At 42.2% G+C, this 15,287-nt stretch overlaps 2 protein-coding genes across 2 annotated transcripts; one reads left to right on the top strand and one right to left on the bottom strand.

The window, feature by feature from the left end:
• actr3 (actin related protein 3) lies at positions 1-8,558 on the bottom strand. The gene is made up of 12 exons (XM_043232111.1): positions 8,403-8,558; positions 7,219-7,274; positions 6,636-6,760; positions 5,839-5,949; positions 5,611-5,706; positions 5,416-5,523; positions 4,827-4,970; positions 4,436-4,609; positions 3,254-3,346; positions 3,043-3,168; positions 2,860-2,943; positions 1-787 (listed from the first exon to the last, which is right to left on the bottom strand). The coding sequence occupies exons 1-12, from the start codon at positions 8,444-8,446 to the stop codon at positions 692-694; spliced, it is 1,257 nt and encodes a 418-aa protein (XP_043088046.1). The 5' UTR covers positions 8,447-8,558; the 3' UTR covers positions 1-691.
• Positions 8,559-10,959: 2,401 nt separating this feature from the next.
• gpr39 (G protein-coupled receptor 39) lies at positions 10,960-15,244 on the top strand. The gene is made up of 2 exons (XM_043232207.1): positions 10,960-12,024; positions 13,403-15,244. The coding sequence occupies exons 1-2, from the start codon at positions 11,256-11,258 to the stop codon at positions 13,942-13,944; spliced, it is 1,311 nt and encodes a 436-aa protein (XP_043088142.1). The 5' UTR covers positions 10,960-11,255; the 3' UTR covers positions 13,945-15,244.
• Positions 15,245-15,287: the final 43 nt, after the last annotated feature.

Here is a 15,287-nt window from a genome sequence, read left to right as displayed (position 1 = left end):
TTCATTAGAAACCATGAGCTTTTATTGGAATGTTTCACCATTACACTTATAAATCCCACCCGTGTGTCTGCCTTTATCAAAACGAGCTTCTAATACTGATTCCACTCAAGCACATGTTCATAGGACTGTCTGCGATCATGAATAAAGAACATCTGAAGGTAAAAGCAGTCGAGTATCTAAAATGGCAAGAAAAAGAAAGACAGACAGAAAATCCAGTATATGGGATTATTTTTTTTTAACAGTTTTCTTTTAGTCACAAATTTGAGAGATGAAAAGGAAATATCAAAGTAGAGCAGGAAATGCTTGCTTTAATGTGGTGGGGCTTCGGGTCATAAAACATTAAAATAAAGAACAGATGGAGCCAAACAGAGTTTAACATGTGATTCTTTACACCTCAATGACAATAATGACACCGGTCCAGTTTCCTCATAAACTTCATGGTCAGAGTTCAGTTACACGCGACACACACACATGACAGACTGAAGCTCTCTCGGTTGCTTACACTGGGATAAAATCAACAAAAACTCAAGAAAAGCGTGGTGTGTGTCCAGCCGTCGTGAACTGGTGAGCCGGACACACGTCTCTGAGGGGACCAACAATAGAAAAAGCATTTCTCATTTCTGCATCTGCTCCCTTCCATCCCGCGGGTGTGTGTGTGTGTGTGTGTGTGTGTGTGTGTGTGTGTGTGTGTTTAGGACATGACACCGAACACAGGGTTGTGGCGGCAAATGCTCGGCCCGATCTCCTCGTAGTCCTTCTTGGTGTGACACACTTGGTAAAACTCCGGCTGCAGAGAAAAAAAACAAAAAAAAAACACAGGTGTTTCTGACATCCTGCAGCGTGAAGGTAATCACAATCATTAGTAAATGTCTGAGTAATCCAGTTCACATGACACAGATTAATGCACAGAACGTTTTAATTGATTATAATTCATGACCACAAACGCTTGGTCTCACAAAGACAGGCAGACAGTTTCTCTCTGACAAGTTTATCACACTTTATGTGAGTGTGAGTGTGTGTGTGTGAGTGAGTGTGTGAGTGTGTGTGTGTGTGTGTGTGAGTGTGTGAGGCGTGAAGAGCAGAGGTGGTAAAGATACATTTACTTGAGTACATTTTTGGGGTAACTAATACTTTTAGAGTGTATTTAAAGATGGGCACTTTTACTTTAACTTCGTTACTCTGGGTGATGCTCCTCTCTTTACTTCATTTTAATGCAATACAAGTTAAAAACACTAACATTTATTCCAAACGCGTGTCTACTTTTCTCTGGGCAATGAACGATTCATTCTTTTCAATTCAGTTCCCTGCCTGAAGCACTTCTTACTCAGAATTTTAACACAAAGTTGAAGAACATCAAGGGCTTTGGATCTCTAGTCAAATAAGGCTATTGTTTGCTGTGTGTGCCGTCTAGGGTTCCACAGCTATAGATCACGTTTGATTACTGTACACCAGACCACTATGACATTACCGGTTTGTTGTACTCGTACCGTATACATTAAATACAAGGTTTCATTTATACATTAAATAAGCCGAAGTATGAAATGACCTGTTCTTGGGAATGCCTGTCAAACGTTACACAATTAATATTCATGCTAACAGAAATATACATGTTTATATTTTGCAAAACAGACAGAAGATGGTGTGCATGTAAATGTGTATTTGTTTCATTACATTTTAGAAAAAGTTTTAACTTGTCCATGTCTGAGGTTATATAGGCCTACAAACAGCCTAGAAGATATTTTAATACAATATAATATTAATATCATTTAATTCATCAGCTGTTACTCCATTTGTCAGTGTCATATGATCCTTCAGAAATCTAATGTAATGATTTATTTTAATGTTATAAAAAGTTTTGCTGCCTAATATTTTTTGGAACCTGTAAAATTCAGTTCAGGATTCTTTTATATTGAATAGAAATCTAAAAGAACAGAACTGACAGTAAATCAAGATTTCTGGAGGATTAGGACTATGTGACGCTGAAGACTGGGGAAAAGGCTAAAACAATTACTAAATAAATCCTTCAAATCTTTTGAGCAGCTGTGTGTGTGTGTGTGTGTGTGTGTTAGGGCCACACAATTAATACTAATAATAATTTTTCACTTAGTATTTTCAGCTTTCGACGGGTTATCTTAAGTTTTTTTTGTTCCTGTAAAAAACATGGCATGCAGTTGCTTCTAACAATGGTATAAATATTATTCACTGTAAATTGTGAAAATACATATACACACACACATACGTGAGTGTGTCATATATATATATATTTCAGCTTCACTGGAGATCAATGAACTTAAAACTTGTGATTGAAAATGATGTGTTTGCTCACAGTCAGATTCATCTTATTTTCACTGTGTGCTTTATCTATTATGAGTGTTACTTTGGTTTTATTTGAAAAAAATATAATTCTAAGCACATAAACTACCCAGAATGCCCTGCCGATTACAGAATGTACTTTCTTTTAATTATAATAATATTTAATGTATTAATATTTATTTGTAAAAATACTTTGTCTTAAAGGATAAATTATGTTTATTTTACATTTATATTTTAAATAAATTTATTATTATCTCAAATTGTTTATTTTGACATATTTAAGAAAAGTAACATCGGTGTAATATCGGCTCTCGACCACCCTGCTTTCAAAGAGATGTGAAAAATCCTCATCCTTAATCCTGAAGCAGTCACTCCTGATTTACTGGAGAGAGATTAAGGAGGAGCTATTTTTTTTTGAAAGCATCTACTTCTGTAGTTCTAAAATGTGATTTGAGTTTCTTCTAATAAAATTGTTCATTTATAAAAATGTGATTACAGGGAGTGAACGTGTGTGTGTGTAGGTATGAGAAAGTGTGTGTTTCTCACGGTGGATGCCAGCATGGATCCTCCGAACCACACGGCGTAACGCTGCATGTGGTGTGTGACGACCTGAACGTCGATGGGTTTGGGCTGCGAGAGAGGAACAGACAGAGATATTGAGCTGTTATTACACACACACACATACACAGACACACAGACACACAGCTGTTGATCTGCTGTGAGTCACACCTTGAGTTTCCCTCCGCTGAGCTCCTCGCTGAGCTTCAGACGCGCGTCCACCGTCCTCTTCAGGTCTCTCTGCAGACGCCGGCCGAAGTCTCGGAACATAGTGGAGCCGCCCGACAGGACGATGTTCTGCAGGAGGAGACGTGTTCATATGAGGTCTCTCACACACAGAGAAACACACACACAAACAACTGAGCCATCAGCTGCTCCTGACCTTATAGAGCGGACGGCGCACATCAATGGGACAGTTCTGAATGACCTCGTCCACCACCTCAGAGATGGGCTGAGTGAAGTCCGGGTTAGCAAACTGAGAGAGGAAACAGAGAGAGAGACGAGTGTGTGTGTGACATCTCATTATACACAGTGTGTCCTCAGTTATGACACAGGCTGCGACAAGGAGAAGGTGACTGATGACATCACATCATGTCTCCACTTTTCAAAACGCTTAAATCATACAAAGTGAGTTCTTTTGAAAATTAAAAAATTTTTTGTAGTTTCCTGTAAGGAGTAGAACAATAACATACACAGTATGTACAGAATAAAACATTACACCTATGAAGAGTCCCCATAAAACACTAATACCAATGTGTGTGTGTGTGTGTGTGTGTTAGAGATCTTCTTGGCTCCTAAAATCCATACCCGACCCAAATTGATCCGAATCACTTCAAACCTGAACCCAACGTCCATAAATTTTCATTAATGTGAAGTTTTTATTACTTTTTATTACTGCCTGGCTGGTGGATTCTAGCCAGTAAGTTATTTCTGAATTCAACTTGAATGTGATCAGAGGATTTGAGAGATAATTGTGATATTTTGCAAAAAATTAAATTGATATAGCCTACTATATCATGGACTCACTACAATGTTGTTTACCTCGTCTCCGGTGAAGAGATTCTGCACAAAAACTAAAAGCCCTTTCCTTTATGAATGCACCCCTTAATGAACGGAGTGCAGGCTGTTTCCTGATGGATCTCATATCTATGTTTGTGAGGTTAAACATATGTTGCTTTCCCATGTGTGTTTCTCAAAAGTGCACAACACCAATGTGCAAGTATGCGCTTACTTATATGGGCTATCATATATTTATTCAAATTATAATAGTTCATTCATTTATATGAAAAATAAACGCCTCTCCGATCAGACAGCCTGGTGAGAAAGAGAAGAACGAGTTCAGCAAAAGGAAAGAGATCAAGAAGTTGACGTGGCGTGGTGTAAATCTTTTTTGCATCGTTGTCAATCACAGCCAGACACTGGTTCAGTAGTTTTCAAAAGCGTCTTTCAACACGCTGTACTTTATTATAAACACTCCATTAAATCAGGTGTGGAAACCGCTTTGAAACCGCTGGGCCGGAGCTCAGGTATTCGGATCCAAGTGTGTGTGTGTGTGTGTGTGTACCTCGGGGTGGAAGAAGATCTCTGGTCCCAGGAAACGCTCGTATCCCACATCGATGGTGAACTCCTTCTTGCTGATGGCGTTGATGCCGGTGTACTGTTTGATCCATTTAGATCCGTCCGTATCGTACTTATTGAACTCCTTCACCAGATCAGGACAGACGTAACTGAAGCGCTCCTGCAGCAGAGAAACAAACGTTTAGAGCCTGGAGACACACACATACACACACACACACTCTCACTCTCAACACACACCCACACTCGCTCGCGCTCGCACACCCACACTCGCTCGCGCTCGCACACACGCGCGCGCGCTCGCACACGCACTCTCGCACACGCACTCTCGCACACGCACTCTCGCACACGCACTCTCGCACACGCACTCTCACACTCACCTTGACGGCTTTGGCGGTCTCCAGCGACTGCTCCGGGGGGATGCCCACCTCTCGCTCTCTCAGCAGCTGCTGTGTGAAGTACGTGATGTCTCTGCCCGCGATGGGAATGTGTTTAATGCAGCTGCCGATCACGTAACCCTCCGCCTGTCAAACCAATTACAGCAGAGAGAGATCAAGGTCACTTCCTGTTCTGTGCTACTCTGCAGGGAAGTGGCCGTGAGCATCCAAACACACAGAGGTAATCAGACACGACAGAAGAGAAGACGAATTCAGAAATCATGAACAAGTATTTGGTCTGAATAATATGAACGGCTGTTTGAAAACAAGTAAATATAGTTTGCCTCTCTTCTGTGTGTCAGTGTTTACATGCATTACACTCCATTTTTCAATCCTATAAATCATACAGTATTTTTTTTTTTTTGAGTTTTTTTGAGTTTTTTTGAGAACGTAAAAATGCAAAAAGGTTCTTGCAGGGTTTAGGTGCTAAAAAAATGGTTTGTACAGTAGAAAAAAAACATTAGCCTCTAGGATAGCAAATCAGCCGTGTGTGTGTGTGTGTGTGTGTGTGTGTGTGTGTGTGTGTGTGTACCACTGGAATGACGTGAGTGACTCCGTCTCCACTGTCGATGACGGTTCCTGTAAGTGTTCTCTCCCCGACCTGTCGAGATGTCCATGACGCTGCCAGAGCCAGAACCGCCTGACAAACACACACAGATCAGCCAACCGCATCAGCATTGAGAGCCTGCCTGTGTGTGTGTGTGTGTGTGTGTGTGTGTGTGTGTACCTGCACGGCGATGTACAGCCCCGGCACGTTAAAGGACTCAAACATGATCTCGGCCGTGTACTCGCGGTTCTCCGGAGTGTTCAGAGGAGGTTCGGTCTGCAGCAGAAAAACAAACACACGTCACACAGGAAATGATGTGTAGAACAGTCGTAACTCACCCCAGTACTTCAGGCCTCAGCTGAAGGAGAGACGTTAAACACATCATCACAATGAAGAAGGTTTCCTCACCAGCAGGAAGTAATGGTCCTCAGGTTCGGCTCTCAGATACTTGAAGATCACCTGCTCCATAAACCTCTCCATCAGATCCCAGTCCTCCACGATCCCGTGCCGGATGGGCCACTGTGGAGACACACACACACACACTCAGAGATCGCATATGATGATGATGATGATGATGATGGACAAGTGAGGGCCCTTCATCATCACAAACAGCAGCTTATCAGAGAGAGTCAGTGAATACAGGAAGGAGGTGCTGAAAATCTTAAAACATCCCAGACCAGGAGGAGTGTGTTTCTTCAGATCTGGAGAAATCTGATTCTGCATCAGTGTCTCGGTAATGGATGTGAATGGGTGCCGTCAGAACGAGAGTCTGATAAAAAAAACATCGCAATAATCCACAGCACTCCAGTCCATCAGTTAACATCCAGAGAAGACAAAAGATGAAACTAATCCAGCATTAAGACGCTTTTAACTGGATTACTGGTGAATTATTGTAATGTTCTTACTGTCACTGATGCAGAGACATTCTTCAGAAACAAACTCATCTCAGATGAACTAAGGATGAGAATATATTCATATTTGGGTGACCCTTCTCTTTACGATGAGTTTTTAATGACCACGGAGAGTCAGGACCTCGGTTAAACATCTCATCTGAAAGACGGTGTTCTTTGAGAGTATAGGGTGTTAGGACCCACACTGACCACAGGGTCACACCCCGGCTGGCCTCTCTAACACCTCTACCAACCTAGTTTACCCAAGAGTCTCCCATCCAGGTTTTGACCAGCTCAGCTTCAACGGTCACTTACTTTAGTGGCATAATTGGGTTTTTCGATGGCTTCGTCTCCGATGAAGAAGTCCAGGTCATCCACACCCTTCATCATCCTCCGCTGGGCCTGATCGCCCACCTTCGCCGACTCCTTGATGGCGATACCTGCCAGAAAAAATGGAAATGAGAGAGAATCAGACGAACTGACGACTGCTATCAATCAAAGAGAGCAAGGGAACACTGATCCACGTCTCCAAATGAGTCATTTTTCCAATTAATTGTTCATCCCTAAATAGAGATTTACATTTAAATCAGTTAAAGTGGTTTTGTGAGGCACTTTCTAATGCTCTTGTTCATCCTAGTGTCTGATCCGAGAATGAACCCTCACCATCTCGATCCTTAGACCCTCACTACAGTCATCAAGCACACTACAGATGTGCACTACACCCTACAGACATCTCACACACACACCTCACACACACACACACACACACACACCACACACACACCTCACACACACACCTCACACACACACCTCACACACACACCTCACACACACACCTCACACACACACCTCACACACACACCTCACACACACACACCTCACACACACACACACTCACATGAGGGAATGATGAACTGTGGCTCCGTGTTTCCTGCATATCCCAGTTTAGTGTACCTGAAACACACAACACACACATTAGTGCTCATATTCTTCACTGACAGAAACAGACTGATATCAAAATAAACCAAAGACTGCACAAACAATATTGGCTGATTACTACTGGCTTCTTCATTCTCTGTTTTAAGATATCAAGTTCAAACATTAGAGATTAATTTCTTTAAAAACACAAAACTCCAAACCGCTCCCAGTTAAGGAAACATCAAGCTCTCACATACTCATAATAATAAATACATTACCAATAACCAACATGTGAACTCTTACATAGCAGAAAAACGTATTTATTTAAGTCTCTAAACGGAAGTTGTCATTTTTAGCGCACATTTAAAACACACTCACACACTCTCTCTCTCTCTCTCTCTCTCTCACACACACACACACAGATCGAAAGCACTGCATGTTTTAATGTCTATACATGTCAAACTATTTGCACACTGTTGCTGTTATCTGGTCAGTTTAATACAACCACAAACAACCGAACCAATCAAAACAGAGCAAACGACTGACAGAAATAAAACACGGAACAGAACGACCGCGGTTATAAAATGACAAATTTCGGTTTTTCACATAGTTTAAATTATTTGACTATTCGTCATTGATCGGCATAATATTTTAACACAGGCTATGTATATTAACGAGTTTGATGTTTTTCTCTGTTTGCCCATATAAGGCCGCAGCGAGAATACGGAAGTGGAGGAAGAGGAAGCAGATGTGCGCATGCGCACGAGTAAAGACAACAGATTCAATCATTTCCCCGCTCTGAAAACTCTTTTACTTTTTCATTTTCGCCTTTAATATAATAATGTAACGCGATCGGCAGCACATCAAATGTTATATGAGCGTTAAATCGGCGCATTTCGCCGCGGCTCGCTCCTGGGAGCTCCGCGTCGCACATCGGCGCACAATCACCGCGCGTCAGACTGCAGCGCGTCGCCGCTCAGATCTGCGCCGAGAAGCGAACATAACATTAACAGAACATTAACGGAGCAGTAACGGAGCAGCAGCAGACAGACGGGAGTACTGACGGAAAACAGGCGTTCAGCGCCAGAACGGCGTCTTTGCAGGAGCGCGCGCGTATATCGCGCCGGTTTTCACGCGCAGCGGCGGATTGCGTGAAGTACTCACCCTGTTCCACAATCCACGACGCATGCCGGTAACCGAGCGGCCATCTCGAGTACGTTCCAGCGCCGGCGAGCTCCGGTGCGAGCGATCAGTCAGTCGTTTGTAGACGAGGCGGAACCCGGAAGCACCAAGGAAGCGTTTTTCCACTTCCGCATTCAGGCGCGCACCCTAGAGCGGCCACGAGCGTCACACGGGGCGGAGCTGCTGGTGGGCGGGACCCAACGGCGGTGGGTGGGGCCGAGCTGTTCAAACACGTGGCAGCTCACATACCAGAGCTACTGCTCTGCTCTTTAGTTTTAGAGAAACACACACACACACACACACACACAGACACACACAAAGAGCTGACACCTCAGGAAATTGGTATTTATATAAATGTGTATGAAAAGCAAGCATGTCGAATATAGTTTTAATTTGAGAAATGAATTGAAATTGAGTATGATGAGAGTGAAGCGTGCTCTCTTCCGACACAGAAAACATCCTATTGATGTATATTTTGTAATAAATCAAACCCACAATATTTCACATTAAATGGTTTCACATAGAAAACTATTATGAGGAAAACACTGAACCATTAAACGGACTGTGTTCATATTCTGCTGTCATCTGCTTGTTTATGTAAACTATTGATCATTAATACTTAGTTACTTAATAATTTGACTTTTGCAGTTTTACATATATTACGAAACTTTTAAGTGTTTATAACTTTGTCGAACTGTTTAAAGATCGCAAATTGGCAAAACTTGAATTTTGTTCAATAAAGGTCTGAAAACTGACAGTCTTGTTCTGTTTTTGTTAAATAACATGAAATAGACTTGAACATGTGTAAATGTGAATCTGGCCAGCAGGTGGCGCTCATGAAGGACTAACTGCAGATCATTCGTTTTTATGACCAGGAAACACTTGTGTTGTGTGTGATTTTGTTTGTTCATGTTAAAGTCCGTGTAAAGCCATATTATTTATATGTTCTGAGTTTGTCACACCACAAAAAATGTGTTATTAACCACCCAGACAAATTTTAATAAAATAATTGATCTCTGCTGGCCTAAACACCATCAGAATCAGACTTAGTTTTACTTTAATTTTCTATGAATGTGTAATAAATGATCTCCAATAATGTATTATCTTCGTTTCCTATCTTTTCTCTTGGTTTACTGCCTTTCAGTAGTGTGTGCGTATATAAGAGCTTTTATCCAATCATATTTAAGCAATCGTGTCGCCAGGGTTATAGAAATCTGCCTAAAGCCTTCAGCATTCTGTATCTTCTAATCGATGGCAGTGAAACGTTGCATGAATCAATCAGATTAAGAGTTAGGAGCCCAGGGCCGTCTCACAGGTCTACCATAACGTCAGCTTTTTCTCATCCTTTGATTGGACGATAAAAGAGAGCAGATCCTCCTCTGCACTTCTGGGAAAGACTAAAACCACTATGGTAGGTTAACTTTTTTATTTTTATCACTTTATTCTAATACTATTTGCAAGATATATATATATATATATATATATATATATATATATATATATATATATATATATATATATATATATATATATCACGTTTAAGTTTCCATAAGTATATCTCCAGACCTGCAGGAGACTTGGTGAGAGTCAGAAGGTATTAAACACATAACGCTACTCTGTGAATTATTTGAGTGTTAGTAGCTGGTTTTCCCGGTAAAACTGTAATCTCAGTGTTTGTGATGCAGCTTCAGATCAGAGGTCTTCATCTGTTCCTCCATCAGCTGAGACTCACGAGATCTTCTTCACATGCCTCACTTTGATAAAGGTTCCAGAGATCCTGTTTACACTAAAACTCAAGTTTAACTCCTTATTAGGCCCGTGTCCATCCTGACCGGAGGGTTTAAGAGGACAGTCCTGTTTCTCCAGCGTTGACGGTTGTTGCTAATAGATCATCTAGTTTTCTCTCGATGAACTTCCTCCCCAAACACTCCTACACCCTTCATCCGTTGCGAGTGTGTGGAGATGATATCCATCCTTTGAGCTCAGAGCAGCAGGATCGTCTCCAAACTAGGAGACCGTTTCTTTCTGATGATTTTTTGTCATAGGTTGAATGAGCTTCATCAGAGTTTTACGTGACTAGTTCAATCAGGACGTGTCCAGCTTAGATTTGTTAAATCTGTATGTTCTTCAGTCCTGAACCCAACAGAAACTCTGGGAACATAGTGCTCGCAGTTATCTGTGTTTTACAGCTCGTGTGTTTATCTGCATTTGTGCTGAACTGAGACCTACAATAACAGACATAAAGTAATTACACAGCCGTTAACTTTAACTGCCCTCTGCTTCGACGAGCAATCTGATGAATATTGATCTTCCAGACGTGAAGATCATGTTGTAGTTTTATAGCTCATGTGAGCCATTCATGGCCGGGGCAAACTTTTTGGCGTCACAATATAACTTTCCTGCAGTTATTTTGAGAAATGTTCCTCAACATTCTTCTAAATATGTTCTTTAGTGTTCAAGAGAAGAGAAGTCACACAGGTGTGGAGTAAATGATGACAGAAGGATCATTTGTAGGTGAGTTATCTCTCTGAAACACACACTGCGGCTGTAACTTGTGTAAACACACACACACACACACACACACACACGCGCGCGCTCGTGCAGGACACACCCTGGTACTGTAAAGCATCACATGACTAATAGTTGGACGCTCGGCTCAGATCTCGGCAGTAACTCTCGCCGCCTCCATGGTCAGACTCCATTCACTGACTCTCAAACACGAGGCGAGGAAGAGCTGAGACGCTCTGATCTTCATCATGAAGTCTCCCAGAGTCTGCTTCGAGCGGAACGCCGTGATTCTGTGAGTTTGATGATTAACTGAAGCAGATAAGAGTCATGGAGGAGAACGAGGAAGTGCAGAGCCTCTGGAAGTCGCTGGAGCCGAGCGCGGAGGTGAAGGTGGTTCTCACGGTGCTCTACAGCCTGATCCTGGCGCTGGGCATCGTGGGTAACAGCGTGACGCTGCACGTGTCCCGGCGTCTCCAGCGCAGCGGCTATCTTCAGAAGAGCGTGACGGACCACATGCAGAGCCTGGCCTGCTCCGACCTGCTGGTGCTGCTCATCGGGATGCCCGTGGAGCTCTACAGCGCCATCTGGTTCCCGTTCTCGTCCTCGTCCGCAGACGCTTCCTGCAGGATCTACAGCTTCCTGTTCGAGGCCTGCAGCTACGCCACGGTCCTCAACATCGCCTCGCTCAGCTTCGAGCGCTACCTGGCCATCTGTCACCCGTTCCGCTATAAAGCGCTGTCGGGCCGGCGCTCCAGGGCCCTGCTGCTGGGGGCCTGGGTCTGCTCGGCCCTCGTGGCCCTGCCGCTGCTCGTGGCCATGGGCACCGAGGGACTGGCCCTCGAGGGTCGGCAGGGGCCCGCGCAGAACCTGACCTTCTGCACTAACCTGAGGCAGCACTGGGTCATGTACCGCACCAGCATCTTCACCGCCTTCCTCCTCTACCTGCTCGTTCTGGGCTCCGTGGCCTTCATGTGCAGAGCCATGATCGCCGTTCTCAGGGTCCCGATGGGCCCCAACGGATCCGGGGCCGACGGCGCTCCCAAACACGAGAGCGCCCGGATGAAAGCGGCCCGCAAACAGACCATCGTCTTCCTCGGTAGGACACACTCACAGCCTGTTCTTTATCTCCTGACCTTTACCCTGACCCAGCCTTACACAAACATCCACCAAACCTCTTTAAACGTCTTCTGAAGACCTCTGAGACACGGCACAAACCCTTCAAAACAGTTCTTAATATATATCAAAAAATTAAAAAAAGAAGACCTCCAGTGGGTTCAAGTGTACTGTGAGTGTTTCTAAATGCAGACAGTATGTTATTGTTAAAAGCATGTTTTATGGACAATTGAGTACATTTAGATGTTTATTTTAAAAAGTACTAAAATGAAGTATTAAAGAATTAGTGTGTGGAAATGGAAGGGCAGTTTCTTTCTCCTGGGTATTAGTAGAAACCTCTGCAAAAAATGCTTTTCTAGCTTTGATTTTTGTCTTGTTTCCAGCCAAAATATCTAGAAATTGTTAAATAAAGAAGTATTTTCTAGACAAGTAAAAATAATAATCTAAAAGTGACCTTTTGCTTAGAACAAGCAAAATAATCTTATTTCAAACAGAAAACAATGATTTGGTTTAGCAATTTGTCAGATTGTTACAAGTAAAAACATACTTAATTTTGACTTAATTTTAATCAAGACTATCATTTTTACTTGTCTAGAAAATCCTTGTTTATTTAAAGATTTCTAGATATTTTGGCTGGAAACAAAACATTTAAGCTAGAAAAGCATTTTTTGCAGTGTATTCTTAGACTCTAAGCAGAGATCCTCCTCCATATTTGACAGATTAATACACACATAGAGTCATTCACAAATTTGGGATCAGTAAGATGTTTAATGCTTTTTAAAGTTCATTACATTCATCAAGGCTGTATCTATTTGATTAAGAAAGTAATATTGTGAAATATTATTGAAATTTGTGTGAATGTGTGTTAAAGTGTGATTTATTTCTGTGATTTTCATCATCATTCAGAGTCACACGATCTTCAGAAATCAGAATAATATACTACCGATCAACAAACATTTCTGATTATTATCAATGTTGAAAACAGTTGTGTTGCATGATATTTCAGAGAACTTGAGATACTTTTTTCAGGATGTTTTGATAAATAAAAAGTTAAAACAGAACTAATGAAAGGGTGTAGTGTAAGTGCTAGTTTAGTATCTAATGTGTTCTCGGTTCTTACTTAACACCAAAGATTTGATCCAATACATTTATATGATTACTATTTGTTATAAAAATAATTTCCAGTCTGACCCTTGAATGACTTTCACAGCTACTGAATGACGGTCAGAACACAGCTGATGCGTGTCCACTTCTGTCCAGTCTGTCGTTAGAAGAAAGGGACCACACAATGAAAAAGTCTGAACTCTAAAATCAAATATAATGTGTTAATGTGTAATGTTCTCCTCTCCCGTTCTGGTCAGTGCTGATCGTCTGCGCTCTGCTCGTCTGCTGGATGCCCAATCAGATCCGCCGGCTGATGACCGCCGCCGTGCCCAAGTCTGATTGGACGGCGAGTTACCTGCGCAGCTACGTCCAGCTCCATCCGGTGGCCGACAGCTTCTTCTACCTGAGCTCGGTGCTGAACCCGCTGCTGTATAACCTGTCCTCGAGCCAGTTCCGCTCGGCGTTCCTGCAGACGCTCCTGTGCCGTCTGTCCCTGCAGCACGCCAACAGAAGAACGCTGGACAGCAGCCTGGCCTCCAAGAGCTCGGGGAACACCTCCCGTCCACTGCTGCGCCGCTCACGGGCCACCGCCGGCCAACCGTCACCGGCAGAGAGACAGAGCCCTCCTGACCCCACCGGCCGACCGCTGACCTCTGACCCTGAGGACGACGAGACCAGTCCACCTGCTGGAGAACACTTCAGACTACCGGAGAACGCTTCAGACCACCGGAGACCGCTGACCTCTGACCCTGAGGACGACGAGACCAGTCCACCTGCTGCACTACCTGACCCTGACTGATGGACAGACCACTGAAGACCGCCGTAGACTGGTGAGGTGAGGTGAGCTCACACTATCTCAGCGGGACACGGATCACGGATCAGATCTGAGAGGTTTCTGGGAATCATTCATCATTCTTCATCTGGACGAGTTTGTATTTGAGACAATATACTAAAAACCAGCTGTGTGAGAGCTGTTATGAGAGTTACGAACAAGACTTCTGTGTTCTAAGTGTTTTATTCTTCATTAAATAGTATTTTTTGAGTGTTACAGTAGACTACACTCTTCACATGGAGATTTCACTACACCTTTAACCTAAACCCCTGTGAACCAGTCTGGGATTTGTTACTTTTATTGAGTTTTTTTCCATAAATTAATCCTGAAATGAATTACAAGTACACACCCATGAAATTACACGTAAACTGCAGCATTTACTGGATTAATTGTTTCAGGCCAAAGCATCTTAATTTATGTTTGACATTTTGCTTGTCAAAACAATAACTTTTACTTTTCTAGAAAATCCTTCTTGATATAATCATACAAAAAAAAACTGGCTTAAAAAAAATTGATGAAACAAAATTCGAGTAAGAAAAAAAAGGTTTTTAACCATTTCCCAAGAACAGCTTTTAGAAACATCCAGCAGATGAATCATTTTACATCATAACTGAGCAAACGGAGGAACTGTGATCGATTATTAAACACGTTTATCACAGCTGTGTCTGATCCGTCTGTCTGTGGTTCAGCTTTGATCTGCTAAAAATCACTGATCGCTGAAAGAAGGCTAATATCAGACATGAATGCTGTTGAGGGGCTTTTGCAAGGTTATGAACTGACATTAATTAATTTCAGCTGAAGGCACGGACCAGAAGCTGAGATACACAGTGATTCTTCATGTGATATTTCTGTTCTGAATCTTCAGTCACAGATCTCCAGAGAGACAGAGACATGATCTGAAGGCCTTTTCTCAGCTCAAGAAGCAGATCTTTTCTTTGCATGCTCCTCTGCTTTCTGCTGAACATCACTGGATGCTGGAAACAATCTTTTGATTTATAAAAGTTCGATCAAATGAAAAACATTTAGATTTGTGTTTTCCCCAATTAAAGGGAGCGTGACTATATCTGATAGATGCAGTCATTTTAATGCAGTATTGTAAACTATTTATTTCAAATTTTGCCACATAAACTTTTGTCACTGACCAAAATTATTTTATTTCCATTGTTTATCATATATATTATGATAAAATAATATGAAGAGTTTATTTGCAAAAACTGATGACATCATTTTTAACAAAGTTTTTCATTGTGCATTCCAGTTAATCTCAAAAAATAACTAAAAAATACTAGCTAACACAATAAAAACTTGAT

Source organism: Puntigrus tetrazona, unplaced genomic scaffold, assembly GCF_018831695.1.
Source record: "Puntigrus tetrazona isolate hp1 unplaced genomic scaffold, ASM1883169v1 S000000513, whole genome shotgun sequence".
In the NCBI taxonomy this organism is placed as follows: Eukaryota; Metazoa; Chordata; class Actinopteri; order Cypriniformes; family Cyprinidae; genus Puntigrus; species Puntigrus tetrazona.
This window is presented reverse-complemented; position numbering and strand designations above follow the sequence as displayed.